Source organism: Gopherus evgoodei, chromosome 8 (assembly GCF_007399415.2).
Source record: "Gopherus evgoodei ecotype Sinaloan lineage chromosome 8, rGopEvg1_v1.p, whole genome shotgun sequence".
Lineage (NCBI taxonomy): Eukaryota > Metazoa > Chordata > Testudines > Testudinidae > Gopherus > Gopherus evgoodei.
This window is the reverse complement of record NC_044329.1, coordinates 255,412-273,542: the sequence shown is the minus strand read 5'-3', so window position 1 is coordinate 273,542 and position 18,131 is coordinate 255,412. Positions and strand designations below refer to the sequence as shown.

Sequence of the window (18,131 nt, the reverse complement as noted above, 5' to 3'; positions counted from 1 at the left end):
CACTAATCATGAATGGGGACTGCACAGTTCAGCATTGAACAATGTCTTTTCTCATTAGGGAATCTCTACCTGGGGCCTGTTCGCCTCTCCGATAAACAGGATGTGCTGCATATACTGTTCCAGGAGGAGCTTAAGGGCAGTTAGCAGCAGTGCCCTCCTACTTAGACTAAATTATGCCTTTCCTTCTATCCCACCACGTTGAGTGTTGCGAAAGATTCCATGTGACAGAGCATAAGTCATTTTTATCATGCCCAGATGGACCAGGCAGTTCTGGTTTCCAGTTCTTCTGAATGTCAGCCTGACTGCCAGTCAGCATTCCTTCCTTCTGAGATCCTTTGATTCAAGAGAATGACAAGATCAGGCATCCCACCTGGACACCCTTCACCTCATGGATTGATATTTGGATGGGCAATGGATCTAGAACGTTATTGTTTCCAGAATGTTCAAGTTGTCTTTACTAACAGCAGAAAACATTTTCTCATGGAAGCCTGTCTTGCAAAGTGAAGTGTTTCTGTGGGGCAAGTGGATCTCTGTTTCCTGAGTCAATGGATATGATATCTTGGATTATCTCTCTTCCCTCAAGAGGTTGGATCTTTCCCTTAACTCAGTAGGGGTTCACCTGGTGGCAATCAGTACATGTCACCCTCTGTTGGATGGCAACTCTGTTTTTGCTTATCCAGTCATCTTCAGGTTCTTTAAGGGTTTAATCAGTAATTTCCCAGCAGTTGTAAAATCAGCCCCTCAATGGACCTTAATTTAATGCTTTAAACATTCACCAACCCACCCTTTGAACCTCTGGCTACCTGTTCGATGCTTCACTTACCTGTGAAGGTGGCCTTCCTTGTTGCCATCACCTCACCAAATGGCTGTGTGAGCTAGAAGGTGAGGCCCTAATGGCAGATACTCCTTATACTAGATTTAATAAAGACAAGGTCTTGGTATGACTGCACCCGAAATTCACTCCTTAAAGTTGTTTCAGACGTTCACATAAACCAGAATCTATCCCCTTACCTGTGACCTTTCTGAAGTCTCCAGCGTAGAAAAGAGACTTCATTCCCTCGACAGGAGGCAAGTTTTGGCCTCTTATCTACAGAGAACAAAGCAAATCAATCACCTAGGCTATTTCTGGTCATAGCAGAGTGAGTCTAAGAACAAGCCATGTCTTCCCCGTGGATCTCTGGGTGCATCCCACTTTATCAACTGGCAATCCTTTCTCTCCTGCATGGGGTAATGGGCTCACTCTGAGAGCATAGCCAGCCTCAGTAGTGTCGCTCCAAGAAATACCTCTGCTTATCATTTGTGAGGCAGCAGTATGGCATTCCATCCATGGATTCAGAAGACATTACACCTTGGTCCAAGTCATCGCCTCTGCTGATGCATTATTTGGGATAAATGGTTCTGCAAACTGCCGTACTACCTATACCCCTGCCACCATTCTCTTCTTTGAGTACTGCAGGTATTGTCACCCACAGTAGAATACGCATGGGGACCACATATCTTGAATTCTAGTTTTGAAGCACAAGTAACTTGTCTTTTTCTGGAATGTTGTTCCCTTTGGTAAGTGGAAACTCCCTGTTGTATGGGGAAGAGCAGATTATGGACAGGCAGCATAGTGTTTTGTTTTTTTTTTAACTGAAAAACAGATGGTCTGTGCTGAACTAGCAGATCCTTTGCTAACAGTTTTTTTTTTTTTTTCCCGCCAAGCAGGACTCTGTTGTCAGAGGTGTTGTCAGAGGTGTGGTGCTCTGCTCTCTCCTTGTTGGTATCACTCGGCTGCGTGCGTGTGTTCCCTCTTGTGCTGCCCCAGCTCTGCGCAGATAGCTGACACTGCAGACCCGAAGAGAACCCCCAATGACCACAGAGTCTAGTAAGGTACGAAGGCACGTCGGCCAGGTTTATTGCCGTATTGGTTACAATAATAGTTCCCTGTAGGTTTCTTAGCCTAATTCAGGGCATACTACGAATATGTACCCACGGTCAATGGACTCGACTCAGTCAGTGGCGGGACTTTCCACTGCCCCCTCGGCCGGACAAAGACATCGCCCCAGGGATGCATTCTTATACACAGGTACAAACAAGTTACACATCACTCCTGACGTATTGAGGTGCAGCCCCTCTACGTAGCAAGGTACAACCCCTCTACGCAGTAAGGTGCCGCCTTTCGCCTTGTACATGTTGGTTCGAACAAAACAACTCTATCCATCATATTATCCTTTTGCTCCCGTCATTGGGATGGGTCAGTCTGTTCCTTGTTATCTGTGTGGAATGTGCAAGTATGTGAATGTTCTGATCTCTAGTGTTCAGTACCTTTTAGGTACGTATCTTCTTGCAGCATTAGTCCTTTCCTTGCCAGCTTCTGTGAGCAGGGCCTACCTCTGGCTCACAGCTTCACTTTGCTTTATGTTAGCAAAGTCTTGACCATTACTTTAGTTCAGGCCTTAGGTCTCATACCAGGCCTCTGATACCAAGGTTTACATCTTAGGGCCTCCTCTTACTACAGACTCCACCTGGGTTGCAAGGTGCGGGGACCATCTTTGTCCGAGTAGCAGATTATTTGAGAGACCCTGGGGCACAATGATTTCTAATTTGCAAAGTGTTTTCAAAATTTTGCTTTTGTAACACACATGCTCTGTAGTTGTTCATCTGAAATGAATAAAATGATTGCTGCTTTTACAGTCATAAATCAGAGAGTCCTGTGGCACCTTATAGACTAGGGGTCCGCAACCTTTCACAAGTGGTGTGCTGAGTCTTCATTTATTCACTCTAATTTAAGGTCTCGCGTGCTGGTAATACATTTTAATATTTTTTAGAAGGTCTCTCTCTATAAGTCTATATATTATATAACTAAACTAGTGTTGTATTGTAAAATTAACAAGGTTTTCAAAATGTTTGAGAAGCTTCATTTAAAATGTTGATCTTACACCACTGGCCCTCTCAGCCCACTGCTAGTCTGGGGTTCTGTTCACCTAGGCCGGCAGCGGGCTGAGCAGGGCCTGCAGCCAGGACCCTGGCTATCAAGGGTCCAGCAGCCAGAAGCCCAGACTGGTAGCAGGCTGTATGGGGCCAGCTGCTGGGCCCCCACTGCCGCTCAGGGGTTCCATCCGCCAGCTCCTGCCAGCCAGGATCCTGATTGCCAGAACCACTCAGCTCACTGCCAGTATGGGGTCCCGGCCCTGCCCACATACAGTGGGGAGCTATCTTCTCCCTGGTTCTGGCCCATTCTCCTCCTCTCTCTGCACTGAGCTGAGGGTGGGAGTGGACCGAGCACAGGGCTGGGGGTGAAGGGTCTGGCCAGGAGCTAGAATGAGAGAGGGGGATCAGGGTTGGGGCAGGAGATTTGGGTGTGGGGCACTTACCTGGGCAGCTCCCATATGATGTGAGGGGTGCAGGTGGGAGTGAGGGGTGCAGGTGGGAATGTGGGTGGGGGTGCAGGAGTTCGTGTTTGGTGCTCAGGGTGAGAGTGGGGATGTTGAGGATGCATGGGGTGTGGGGGAGCTGGGGATGTGCGGGGGTGCAAGAGTCAGGGCAGAGGGCTGGGGTCATGTGAGGGGGTGCAGGTGTCAAGGCAGAAGGGGGCTGGGTATGCATGGGGGTGCCAGAGTCAGGGCGGGGGTTGTGGGGGATGTGTGAAAAAGTCAAGCAGAGGTCTGGGTGTGTATGAGGGAGGTACAGGGCCGAGGGCAGGGGCCTGAGGTGTGTGTAGGGATGCAGGGCAGAGGGCTGTGTGTGTGTTTGGGGGAGGAGGGGTCAGGGCTCAGGGTAGAGGGCTGGGTGACTGCCCCCCTCAGAGCCCCCAACCCCTCACTCCTTGTCCCCTGACTACTTCCTCCTGGGACCCCTGCCCCTAACTGTCCCCCAGGACCCCATCCCCTATCTCAGCCTCCCTACCTGTCTCCTGACTGCCCCAACCCTTATCTCCCTCCCCCCCCCCCCCCGACAGACTCCCGGGTCTCCCATTCCCCATCCAACCGCTCCCTGCCTCCTGACAGGACCCCCAGAACTCCCAACCCATACAACCCTCTCCCTGCATGCCGCAGCCCCTCTCCACAGCCCCCCCCCAAACTTCTGACTCTCTCTCTTCCAAACCCCCCAGGTCCTTGTCCCCTGACCACCCCCTCCAGAGACCCCCCCCACCCTAACTGCATCCCAGGACCCTCCTTGATCCCTGCCCCCTATCTGCCCTCTTCCCTGTAACAGACCCCAGAACTCTCATGCCTCATCCACCACCCCCCGCCACTAGCCACCCCCTATCCAACCCACCCTGCTCCCTGTCCCCTGACTGTCCCCACCCTTTTATCCACCTCCGCCCCTCAGCCCTGGACCCCTTACCTTGGGGCTCCAAGCAGAGCCAGATACACTTCCCCGCCCCTCAGAGTGCTGCGTGTGTGGCAGCTGGGCTCCGGACGAGCGGGGAGCGTCTTTTCCTCCCCGCGGAGCCAAATGCTGCCCCGCAGGAGCGCGCTGCCCCAGCCCCAAGAGGGCTGCACGTGCTGCGACAGGGCTCCGGGGAGGGGCGGGCGGCTTGGTGCACTTGGCCCCGATGCTCCAGCCTGGGACCACGGACCACATGGCAAGCGGGCAGGATTTTTAATGGCACACGGAGTCCCAGCAGGCAGCCGCACCCATAAAAGCTCATGCTCCAAAACGTGCCTTAGTCTATAAGGTGCCACAGAACATTCTGCTGCTTTTATAGATCCAGACTAACACGGCTACCCTCTGATACTTGATCTATGACTATTTTGCTTGAGCAAGATTTCAGCATGGACCACAGTGTGGGCTGGGTTCCATGGGGGAACTTTCAGGCGTTTGGGAAGAGGAATGGGGCAGACAATGCCACAGGATCAGCAAGGAATTCCATGACACACAGATAACAGAGCAGTGCATGCCATGTGGAGATGGATGGCAGGAGAAAGATCTCAGGTATTGTTAGTGGGTCAAGCAACTGCTTTTGGCACTTCCTTCATGGTACATTGGTATTGCTGTGAAAATAGTATAATAGGAAGTTTTCCTTCTGAGGTGGTTTAATACATGTTGGAAATTTGTTGATATTGTTTATGCTGGATACCACCAGACATTAGTTTAATTATGAATTCCTTTATTAATTTCAAAGGCCAAATGCTATTTATACAGGTGCTATAAATGTGCATTAAATGTCTAAGCAAATATCACACTCATACCAACATACAGTTATAAGCAAAGATCAGGTACTTACAACAGGAGTAGTGCTGAAATCCATGTTGGCTGTCTCCAACATGGACAGACACACACTAGTAATCAGCTTTTTAAAAGCTCGCCTTTTTATAGTTCTTAACAAACAAGTGATGCAATTGCTGACTTTAACTAAGATCCAGTTTTGTGCAGCTTGGAGTTGACCCTTTTCTTAGGCTGAAGTAGACAAAATTGTGACTGGGCTTCTTTCGTAAGATAACATTGGTATGTTAAAGGTTCATTACAGAACAAATTTTAACCAGTTTGTAACCATCTTCTATAATTCAAAGGGTTTTTTTCAAGGACTTTTCCTCCTGTCTTATCATTTACCTTTTGGGTTCAGTTTTTCCAATTAAGCCACATTCTTTCAAGGCCTTCCCAACACTACTAACAAAACTTGCACTTCATGTGACCTACACATTTTTTTTTTCTTTTAACTGACCTATCGTACAGAACAGCACACTACTCTGGGAGCATACAGTGGACAAGTACAGTTTATAGATTGAGTAAGGGTCAAGAAGGAAAGATTTCAGTGCATTGTGGAATTGAAAGTGCAGGACTGCTGAAAATTTTAGTCCTGGTACAGGCCCCATAACAACACTGCAAACGCACGGTTACAGGGGAGTGCTACACCCTTAAGTGTTCACTTGCTCATATACCTCAGGTACTTAGGGCTACTCATCCTCAGTCTTCAGAAACGTGCTTCCAGGGTTTCAGTTTGAATAACAGGTTTATGGCACAAAACCCTGCATTGACGCGTTTATAGTTGCTAGTGTAGACATACCTTAATTGACTTGATCAAGGTTATGCAGGAAGCCTGTGAAGGTAGGAAATTGATCTGGCGTCTCTGGCTAGCCTCTAACTATTGGACCATCCTTAATTTCAACAGGTAAAATTTTAAACGGTTACATAATTAAGGTGATTCAATTTTAGGAATGTCATTTGTATGTTTTTCCCTTTTGCATGTTATATAAAGATTTGAAATGTAAAGTTTTTTCTGCTTATTTTACCTTAGGTTGCATTTACATTAGACCCGTTTGAGAGCACCAATAGGCTACCAGTGATTTTAATACCATATGATCATGCTTGTACCATGTCTAGATTGATTGATTTATTTAGCGTGTGCATAGTCATCTAGCCAAGCTATGGCAGTGGCGTGATGCGATGCAGTTCTTCTAGGCCACTGTTGAACCTAGTCAGCAGGCATTAATCGACAGCGTGCATCATTGTCTGTGTTGCACCACAGCTGCACAAAGGGCTGTCACGAAGGCACGAGTGATACTGGTTGGCTGCACAGAGACCTTGTCCAGTCCGGAATGTGTTCAACAGGGATCATTGGCTATGGGGCAGGTCAAAACTAGGCGGGCAAATTGTGGGGTTGGCAACGAGGGACTGGTTGGGGATTATAACAGATATCCATTCCTCTCGCCAGAGTGTTTCCGCCCTAACATCCTGGTGTGGTGAATGAGACCTTAATGGGCGACATAATGGCAAACATGCAGCTGGTGGTTTAAAAAGGTCATTGTGCAGTGGCTGGCTTGGGTTGGCGTGTACTTTCTCCAGTAACTTGCCAGTGGCAATCTCTCATCTGATAGGAGGAGGAGCAATATTGCTCAGAACTGGAAGCTGTAGAAGTGGAGTTGGATGCAAGGTGCTGGAGGTGGTACACATGATGGTATGTAACTGTGTATTCACCAGTTTGGTGTGTGATGATTGGCTCCATACTGGTGTTCAGTACTCCGCCACCAAATACTAGGTGGCAAGAGCTAACATCCGCAGAGTTGGAGCAAAAGCACCCCATGATGAACCTGCCAGTTTGTTAAGAAGACTGTTGCATGTCTTAAATTTAGCTGCTGAATTCTTCAGGTGGGGGCATGGTCACACCTAGATATGCCGGTTCTACTTCATGCTTCACCTTCTGACCATTCAGATAAATATTCAGTTTTCTGATTGCGCTGGCGTGATGAAGATGGAACAAACTGGAGGCTGTTTTTATGACACTTGGCTGGAGGCACAAAGTCTTACAGTAATCAGCTAACTTTGTCATGTCCTGGTTTAAGGTGGCATCAAGCTCGTGGAACGTCTGCGCCTGGGGACTGCAACAGATGGTCTCTGCGTAAATGAACCTTTGTGACTCCGTTGTTGGCAGGTCATTGATGTAAAGGTTGAACAGGGCTGGCAAAAGCACAGAGCCCTGGGGTAACCCATTGCTCTTTCGTCTCCAAGCACACTCTGGTTTTACACCACATCATCTAGATGAATCTGTTTGGTGCCTTGTTTACATGTGTGCTTCTCCTATTGCTGCTATTTATGGAGCTGAATAACTGGTGGGAAACTGCTGTGTTGAGGGGTAAACCTACTGTTGACAAGATAATAGTTTTCCATCTGAATGCTAATGTAAGTAACCAGCTGAAAAAGAACTTGTCTTCTATCTAGGCTTTCGAGGCTGCCTTCATACATCGCAAAGATCAAAAAAGGGGCACAAGCTCAATTTTAATTCTTTATTGACTCTTTAGTGTTCCCTGTTGTTGCAGTAAACTAAACAAAGGGTTATACAGGTTTGTCCATCAGGCTGTCTCTACACTGCAAAAATTGTATACCTCATAATCCTTGGTAGAATAAGCTTTATTAGAAAATGTTTAGTGTGGATAGAGCCTAAGGGAGACTTACTCCATAGGGTGGGGAATTCAGAAACTTGAGCAAGTCTCTGCTTATCTCACCCCAAGCATCAGCAGTGGGTTTCTGTAGTTTGCTAGGGACTTGTGTACACTAACCTCTTTCCGTAAAATTTCCCAGCACTAGCGATCAGGTAGTATAAACAGGACACCAAGAGTTACAGTGTGAAAATGCTACTGGCAGCAGGAGTCCTTGTCTAGACTAATAACCCCATCAGTGGTAGAAATGGTGAGAAACTGGGAGAATAAAGGCTAATGTAGTCAAGGTCTTAGCATATTATTTAATATTTTTTCTCCGTCAGAATCAGAACTGAAGACAGGCAATCTAATTGTCTTAAAAACCTCTGAAAACATTTTTGAAATGTATATTTGAACAAGTCAAGAGTCCAGATGTAATAAATATTCAAATTAAGGGGCAGGGGAATACCCAAAACATCTCTGTTGCAGCACACTCACCATGGCTTCCTGACATTCCAGCATGTACGGTATGTTGCTGCCTTTCACCTCTCACATACAAAGAGCGTATTATGTTTGTTCTCAGATCTTCTAGGCTTTGTCTTTACTTCTCTTCTGTTGCCTTGCAAGAGCCTCTTCCCTTTGCACAATCTCCATGTTATTGGGATCAGCTTCCTTCTTTGAAGCTCTTGCTGTCTTGAACAGCCTTCATGTGAATCTTCATTATACATCACTTTGGAAATAGTGTGAAAATATGATTATTGGTGTATGTGTATCTTTGTTATATCCACACAGAAATCAATCCACACAAGTATTTCAGGCAGTCTTTACAAGTCATTTTCTGTCTTGTGCATACTCAATGCCAGCCATTTGGGGCAAAATAAAGAATTTATTTTCTATGCTTTTAATGTGGACACTTGAGAGCACAACTTGTTGGCCTCAGGCTGGTTAGCTTCCTCTTTATTGTGCTCTGCTGTTTGGAATGGTAGCCTCTGCCACCTCTTCTTTGCATTGGTTGGCTTTGGAGAAGCTAGCTAGCAGATCTTCATAAGAAAAATAATCTGTTTGATACTGGTTCAGAAGCAAAAATTGTGTAGCTCTCTGTAGTTACATACAAAAACTGTACAGGCTGTGCACATGTCTAAATTAAGTATCCAAAGATGAAGGAAAAAGGAAGAGGGAAAACACTTGAGGACGAAATAGCAACTATTCCCACCACTTTGTTGCTCATAACTTCTTGAAACTTCTCGCCTTCTGAGCTAGAATTTTCTTGATCTCCACCAGAGAAATTATTTTTTTAAAAGATTTACAAAAAGTTCAGCTATCTGAAAATGATTTTTTTGGAGGGAGGGAGAAGAAATGTATAATGGGAAAAATTATTTTGGCAACCTTTTTTAACAGCCCTTCTTTTAAAGTAGAAATTTGGCAGGGTGCAAATTCTTGTAAAGTAGAACTGCCATTCAGTATTTCAGTGAAAATTGGCTTTAATGGGTCGAATTGAGGAAGGTAGCTTGCTTGTGCACACGCATCACTCTGACTAATATTGTGGGGAAGCGTGGGTGGTCTCCAACTTCAGTCCTTTGCTGTTGGCCCTCAGTAATAGTTTGTCAATTAGTAAAAGTCTTGATTGTAATGTACAACATACCACTGATTGTTTTGCACTCTCATAAGCTTTCTTCCATCAACCTAGCTCAGGAGGATGGTGGTGTTAATGTGCAGATGGAAAAATGCGTTCCATTGACATAAGCTCTGTCTGCAATAGGGGTATGGTGGCATAGTTACGGTGCCTTAGCTATTCTGGTATAGTCCCTATAGTGTAGCCGTACCCAAAGGCTTGGAATGCAACAGCATTAGTGTTTGATTTTGAGAAGGTGTGATGTTGTTGACATGAATTATGACTGCAGAGTTGCAACCAGAGTCCTATGGTTGCACCAGGTCTTGTACAGAGGAGGTCAAGTGAAGTGTCTGTGGAAAGGTTGTAGTTTGCTGGTTATGATTATGCTATCTCTGTGTATCATTTTTATATTTGAAGTTATGAATATTGGCTGTGTACTTTTATCTCAATGTGTTTGATTCTAAGTTTCCTCAGTGAAGCATTTGGTCAGCTTCTTGAGAGAGGACTATTCTGAATAAGTGCCTAGTCAAGAAACACTTAAGTGACAGTGGACTTTGGGAGATGCCAGTCCACATCTGAGCATTCCTGGGAAAGTTTGAACTAACATGTAAACAATGGTGTCGCCCTGTAAAGAACTGGGGCAAGTCACCTGTCCATGCATGACTATGTGACTCCAGACTCCATCTTGCTGCTGTAATTTTCTACAGTAAGAACAAAGGGTGTCCTTCCACTTGGCAGAGGATATAAAAGGCCCTGGAAGCTGCTCCATTTTGTCTTCTACCCTGCTTTTTACCTCTGGAGGAACTTTGCTACAAACTGAAGCTTTGAATAAAGGACTGAATGACCCATCCAAGCTGTAGATGTACTCCAGAGACTGGATTTGAATCTGCAGTTTATTCCATCACTGCCACAAGCCTGAACTAAGAACTTTGCCATTACTGTATGTAATTGATTCCATTTAACCAATTTTAGCTCTCATCTATATTTTTTCTTTTAATGAATAAACCTTTAGATTCTAAAGGATTGGCAACTATGTGATTTGTGAGTAAAATCTTATTTGTATATTGACCTGGGTCTGGGGCTTGGCCCTTTGGGATCAATAGAACCTTTTTTCTTTTACTGGGGTATTGGTTTTCATAACCAGTCATCCCCATTAGGAGCGGTGCTGGTGGTGAAACAAAGGAACTGGCGTATCTGAGGGAATTGCTTGTATTGCTTCTGGTTAGCCAGTGGGGTAAAACCGAAGTCCTCTCTAGCTGGTTTGGTGTGTCTTAGTAATAAAAGAAACCCAACCTTGGGCTGTAACTGCCCTGCTCTAAGCAATTTTTGTCCTGAATTGATACTCTCAGGTCTATGTTTGGGGAGGAGGGGGATTGATCTAAGTTACACAACTTCAGCTATGTGAATAATGTAACTGAAGTTGATGTACTCAGATCTACTTACCGCGGTGTCTTCACTGTGGTAAGTCAATGGCTGACGCTCTCTTATCGACTCCGCCTGCACCTCTCGCCCTTGTGGAGTGCCGGAGTCGATGAGAGAGTGCTTGGTGATCAATTTATCGCATCTAGACTAGATGCGATAAATCGACCCCTGCTGGATCAATCGCTGCTCATCGATCCAGTGGGTAATGTAGGCAAGCCCTCAGTTTTGTCCCGCCAGAGACTGCTTCGTTACAGAAGGCAGTGTCCTTTTAGTGGTTAGATTAGGGACTGAGACTCCTGGATTCTGTTCCTGTCTTCACCGCTCATTGTGTAACTTCAGACTGGTCACTTCAGTGTCTCTGTACTTCCGTTTACCTGGCTGAAAAACAGAGATGCTACCTGAGAGATTGAGGGTCAATATGTTAAAGTGCACTGCAAGTGTATTTTAGGGGAGACTTAATATATTACAAAGTTTCTAGTGAGTAGATAAATCTGCATAATCCCAAAACAGAAGCGCAGAAGTGTGTGTATATATTTTAGAGAATGGAATAGCAGTGCCCACCCAATGTAGGAGAAGAATTTCTTGTTTAGAGTGTGCTCTCTGGATATGAAACATACCTGTCTGAATAGCACTTGTAACAATTTATCATAACTGTCGGGCCAATCTGTTGGAAATTTAGGGTGAGAGTGAATCTGAAAGCAGTTAAAAATCCATATTTTTGATTAAAGGTCTAGAAAACATGACCTGTGAGGAAAGATTGAAAAAATTAGGTTTGTATAGTCTGGAGAAGAGAAGACTGAGAGGGGACATAAGAGGTTGTTACAAGGAGGAGGGAGAAAAATTGTTGTTCTTAACCTCTCAGGATAGGACAAAAAGCAGTGGGCTTAAATTGCAGCAAGGGAGGCTTAGGTTGGACATTAGGAAAAACTTCCTAACTCTGAGTGTTTAAGCACTGGAATAAGTTGCCTAGGAAGGTTGTGGAATCTCCATCATTGGGGATTTTAAAGAGCAGGTTGGACAAACACCTGTCAGAGATGGTCTAAATAATACTTAGTCCTGCCTTCAGTTCAGGGGACTGGACTAGATGACCTCTCAAGTTCCCTTCCAGTTCTATAATTCTATGGTCTTTGAGAGGCCTGTTTGGAGTGTGTTACTTCCAGCTGGATTTTTGGGGTAAGGGGGCAACTGGAGCATGTCTTCCATCTCTCATGGAAAGATACAATACCTGAAATTGGTGAGGTTTGGGGAGGTATGGGGGGAGAACAAGGAAATGAACTTTCCAGTTTTCTGTAGTCACTGTGCACTTCTCTGATTTGTCTCTTTGGTAATGTGTGTGGTAGCTATTCAGATATGATGATCCAATATTGATATGAAGCATATGTTCTCAAGTGATACTAATTTTTCTGACTAAAGCGAAGTCTTTATCCATGTGGGTTTGTAGGGTTTCCACCCCACCATGTGGGTGTCTGAAACATGTTAAATATGTTTTTGTAGATCTTTGTGGAGTTTGATGGCTGCAACTGGAAGCAACATGCCTGGGTGAAAGTTCATGCTGAAGAGGTCATAGTGTTGCTGCTGGAAGGGTCACTGGTATGGGCTCCTCGAAGTGATCCAGTTCTACTTCAGGGAACTCAGATCTCACTTGCACAGTGGCCTGCACTGGTAAGTATTTGGCCAGAACGGTGACACTATGTAGGGAAGTCATCTCATAACTGAGATTGTGGATATCTTTGCTATAAACCTTTTGTTGCAAAGCCACCTCTTAACATTGCCAAACTAAGCTGCCTGACATTTCTAGAAACTGTAATCCAGAAAAACTGTGGGAGCTGGGAAAGGTGCAGAGGGGATTTGGACAAGATCTTTGTAAACTTTGAAGTTGTGAGAACCTCCGGGTTTTTCATCCCGCCCACCCCCCCAAACGGTCTAATTTTTAAAAACGTCCTAGGGCTTGTCTACACTTAAAATGTTAGAACAGCACAGCTGTAGCACTTCAATGTAGACACAACCTACACTGTCTGGAGGAGTTCTCCCATTGGCATAAGTAATCTCCTCAAGAGACAGTAGCTTGGTTGATGGAAGAAGATGGAAGAATTCTTCTGTCGACCTAGCACAGTCTACACAGGGACTTATGTTGGTTTAACTATACCACTCAAGGATGTGAATTTTTCACACCCCTGAGTGACGTAGTTATGCTGACGTAATGTTTTCATGTAGACCAGGCCTTAACTTACCTCATTTATTATGAGGTCCCTGATAAGAATCTCTCTGATATAACTTGGAAAAGTTTGTGTTAAATTTGCAACTACAATTTTTGCAGAGTCCCTGAAAGACTTCATAAAAGATTGTTTCTCGTGGGCCAGGTCAATACATAAAAGTTAGGTCAATGTAGCTAGTGCTGTCAGTGAATATTCACAGTCCTGAGTTCTAACCTGTGCTGACCTAATGCCAGGTGTAGATTTAGCTAAGTCGATGGGAAAATTCTTCAGTCTACCTAGCTGCTCCCACTCGGAGAGGTGGATTACCTACAGCAGTTGGAAAAACCCCTTCTGTTGATGTGGGAAATGTCTCTTCACTACAGTGGCATGGCAGCAATGCTGTAGCTGTGCTGCTATAGTGCCTGTTGTGTAGATGTGGCTGTAGTCTCTGGCTGAGATTCTTGCCGAGTCTGTAAATGCGCCCGGGTATACTTAATCTGTGTGGCTTACATTCCTCAGGAGAGCTTTTGAGACAAGAGATGGTAATGGCTGGCAGAACAACTAACAGGGGATTCATAACTTGTGGACTGTAGTGCTTTGTGAGGCAGTTAAATGTTTAAGCACTACAGGATCTAATGCCATGTCTAGACTAGGGGAGCCAGAGAGAGGGGGTGTGGGCATGTTATTTTAATACTTGTTACCTAGCATAATTTGAAATACCACTTAGCAACTAGTTTAGACAGTTTGACACTTTTTAGAACAGTTAGCCAGTCTCTCCTTGGGTTAATTTTTGTGTGTGAATTTTTTTTTTAATAATTAGATTTCGTACATGAACAAGAAACAGAGCAGTGCAAAGCCTCTATAGCTCATTAACTTGGGTTCTCAAACTGGGAGTCGGGACCCCTCAGGGGGTCGCGAGGTTATTACATGGGGTGTTGCGAGCTGTCAACCTCCACCCCAAACCCTGCTTTGCCTCCAGCACTTATAATGGTGTTAAATATATAAAAGTGTTTTTAATTTATAAGGTGGGGGGTCGCACTCAGAGTCTTGCTATGTGAAAGAGGTCACCAGTAAAAAAAATAATAATAATAATAAAAATAAATAAATACAAATTTGAGCCACTGCACTAACTGGATTTGACTCTTAATTTGCAATTGACTTATTGGTTTACTTATCTCGGATACAGGGCAACTTTTAACATTTTAAAATAATATATAGCCAAATTTACCAAATTAAACTTCTGAGAAATAAAACTGGCATTTGGCTATTGATGAAAATATTATTAGTAGTTCTTAAGGCTATGGGGGTCCCCCGTATCTGGATATCCACCTGTACAAGGTCCCCAGTATGCCCAGGATCCTTAAATTCAAGAACTGCATGGCCTGCTCCCAGGCTTTCTTGGTCAGTGAGGACCACAATATGTCCCTCTATTGCCTTGGTGAAGCCACGTGCAATATACCCTCCAAATGCAATATCTGCCAGATCTTTCCTACATGAACCTGTCAGGCCCATGAATTCAGGCTTAGAATATTCCTCATGGACCATACAATGAGGCCACAGTCCATTCCTGACCTGTCAGACCCGCCCTGTGCAATGGCCAGACACTGAGAAGTACCTCTGCGAGCATGTTGGTCTCTGGCTCTAATATCAGAGCGCAGTTAAAGACTGTCTTAGGCAGATGTGAGGGTGGTAAGAGCTAGCACTCCCACAGGAAACATGAGAAATCCCCTTTCCAAGTTCTTATGCAAAAAGAGAGGACGTCCTTCCTGACACCTCTTAAGTCAGGTGAGTCTCTGTGCTGGTATGGGAGTGTCAGGAGTTCACAAGGTCTATGGTACTGGTGTCCTGCCATCCAAGGGCAAACCTGCCCCTCAGACTGTCTCTAGTTGAAGGGATGGGACCAAAATCAGTCCTGGCAAAGGGTACCAGTGCTGAGAGGGAAGGAGTTGGTGCTGAGGACTGTGGCTTATCTGAAGACAATAACACTGGTGGCATCAGTGAGACAGAAGCCCATTCCACTCTCCAGTATCCAGTTAGATACACTACTGTGGAGGACATTACAATCTATACGAGCCCCAGAATTGCTGATACTGGGCTTGTCTTCACTACCAGGAGATTGATGCTAAATCAACAGCAGAGTGCTCTCCAGTCAATCCTAGTACTCCAGCTCCCCAAGAAGAGTAAGGTGAGTCAACTGGAGAGCATCTCCCATCAACGCAGCACAGTGAAGACACCTGTTGTAAGTCGACCTATGTTACGTCGATTCCAGCTACATTATTCACGTAGCTGGAGTAGCGTAACTTAGGTCGACTTACCCCGATAGTGTAGACAAGGCCACTGTCAGATCCAATCCTAACCAGGGATGTCCCTAAACTTACTGGTACAGTTGAGGCACAATGAGGTCTCCCATACCAATAGCACTGCCAATTGATACAGAAGCTTCCTTTTCCTCTGAGTTCAGAGTCATGGGAAGAGCTTCCCCAACTCCCCCAAGGTAGGGGTCAGCCCTCACAGGGGCTCCAAGATCTCATGAGCACCTTCCCTCTCTCATAGGGGGGACTACCCAGTTCAAGACCAGTGGTACCCTTCTCCAGAGGGACCACCTCTTCTCCGCTACATCCCTTTATACTGGCCTTATATGGGTCCCAGGGACCCCACTATGTGACAACTTGAGTCTATAAGGTCACATCAGGAGTCAAGACAGCTTTCCCCATACAGGGAAGAACCTCAGCCCTCTAAGAAACAATCTAAGAAGGAGGAGCAAGCTCACTAGGTGGCACTGTTTGCCACTGTGAGGTTATCGTACTCGTCCCAAAATGAAGTGATTGCACCGGCCTCATTGTCACTGCCTAACTACAGACAGTTTCAGGACTCCAAGAGGAGAAATACGAATACACTCCACGGCCCCCTGGAGGAAGTACAGGACACCCTATAAAAGCTACTAGATATTTTCTAGAGTGCTGGTCCCAGTAAGGTGGCACTGCCACTTTGAGGCCATCTTTGAATTAGCCATGATGGCCTGGCATAATGCAGCCACTTATGCTCCCATTCTGAAAAGAACAAATAAGGAATATTTTGTGCCGCCTGAGGAACTAGTAATCTGCCACCTTAACATCCCACTCTGAACTCTTTAATTTTGTAAGCTGTCTCCAAATGAAACAAACACCCAAGTCAACACCCACTGATATGGAGGCCAAACATTTAGACTGCTTTAGGAGAGAACTTCACTGTGGGGACCTTACAGTTCCACATAACAAGCTATTAAGCTTGAATGCTGAAGTATGATTTTATAAATTACAATAAGTTTCTGGAATTTACCAACAAACTCCCTCAAGATAGACTTCAGTTCCAACCAATTATCAATGAAGGTAAATCGCTAGCTAGATCAACCTCCAGGCCTCAATGGATCCATCAAATTGAGCCTCCCGCTTGATGGCAACTTCCATAGTCATGAGATGGGCCTTGTGGTTCCAGTCCTCTGGATTTCCCAGAGAAGTCCATCCACAGTGGAGGATCTGCCTTCTGAAGGAAATAACCTATTCAGTTAGAAAACAGGTGAATCTTTCTATTCCAGGAGTGGCCAACCTGTGGGTCTGGAGCCATATGCGGCTCCTTGTATAGGCACCAACTCCGGGGCTGGAGCTACAGGTGCCAACTTTCCAATGTGCTGGGGGGTGCTCACTGCTCTCCCACAGGCCCTGCCCCCACTCCACCCCTTCCTACCTGTGAGCCTGCCATGCCCTCACTCCTTCCCCCACTCTCCCAGAGCCTCCTGCACGCCATAAAACAGCTGATTAGGAGGTGTGGGGAGGGAGGAGGAGGTGCTGATTGGCGGGGCAGCAGGTGGCAGGGGGGTGGTGAGGTGGGTGGGCTGCTGCTGCTGAATTACTGTGGCTCTTTGGCAATGTACATTGGTAAATTCTGGCTCCTTCTCAGGCTCAGGTTGGCCACCCCTGTTCTATTCCATCAAAGACTTAAGAGCAACCATTCACTTGCAGATATCTGTACATACTCCAGCACTGCAGAGGAAATACCCCAAGACTCTTTATTACAGACAACAGCCAGCTCCTTAACCATTCTACCATCAAAGGGCCATTGAGCTGCCTAGGAAAATAATTTAACTTAAGATATTTCCTTATTCCCAAGAACAAATGAGGCTGGAAGCTATACAGGATCTCAGACAGCTGAATGTCTTCATCTGCCACTGACGTTCAGAATGATCATGATGGTTTTTATAATTCCTTCACTAAATGAGGGTGACTGGTTCACAATTCTCAGTTTAAAGGATGCTTATTTCCACAAAGACATCCACGCTGCACACAGATTCCTGAGATTCTCCGTAGACCCTAGACCGCTACCAATACAGAGTGCTTCCCTTTGGCCTCTCAGTGGCACTGAGGGAATTCACGAAGATGTTATTGGTAGTGGCAGCTCACGTACATCGCCAGGGTTTGTCAGTGTTCCACATCTTGATGACTCATTGCTCATGGGAAGTCCTATAAAGAAGTACAGACAACATCCCAATCCCATTCAGACTCCCAAATTCCTTAGGGCTCCAAGTAAATGTAGAAAACTACATTTGAGCTCTGAGACGGACTATAGATTTTTATTAGAACAGCCCTATATTTAACCAGAGCCAAAGCATACCTATCGCAGGACAGATTCCAGGCAACGAGGGACCTCTTCACTCAGCTTTGGCAGAACATGCAGACAATGGTTCAAGTTTGTTTTACCTTCTTAAGTCTCGTGGCCATGTATACATGTGACACGCTTTTTGGAAGACTGTCTTCCATGTCTATAGGCCTATTACCAACAGTCTACTTGCAAAACAAGCACAGCCTGGACAAACTGATCTTGCACCCCCCAAAGAGTTCTGACCCTGCTCTCCTGGTGGAAGATGAGTAGGTGGTGTGCATGGGGGCTCCTTTTGCCCCTCCCTCACCCACAAAGGAGATTTAATTACAGACAATGCCTCTGCCTCAACTAACATGTAAGACAGGCTATCTGGACCCACCAAGAATCCCCATTGCACGTATACATTCTGGAGTTGTGTGCCATTCA

The 18,131-nt window shown here is 45.5% G+C and overlaps 1 protein-coding gene across 5 annotated transcripts in view; it reads left to right on the top strand.

Moving 5' to 3' along the window:
• The window catches only part of KDM3B (lysine demethylase 3B), a 114,505-nt gene that overhangs the window by 22,584 nt on the left and 73,790 nt on the right, over positions 1–18,131 (top strand). For 3 of the 5 annotated variants that reach the window (XM_030571482.1, XM_030571481.1, XM_030571483.1), the window contains exon 2: positions 12,370–12,537. In XM_030571482.1, coding sequence (XP_030427342.1) covers positions 12,370–12,537 — 168 coding nt within the window. Of the gene's footprint in view, positions 1–1,836; positions 1,873–6,862; positions 6,884–12,369; positions 12,538–18,131 lie in introns of those variants that run through there. The other 2 variants (XM_030571484.1, XM_030571485.1) reach the window with 2 other exon arrangements.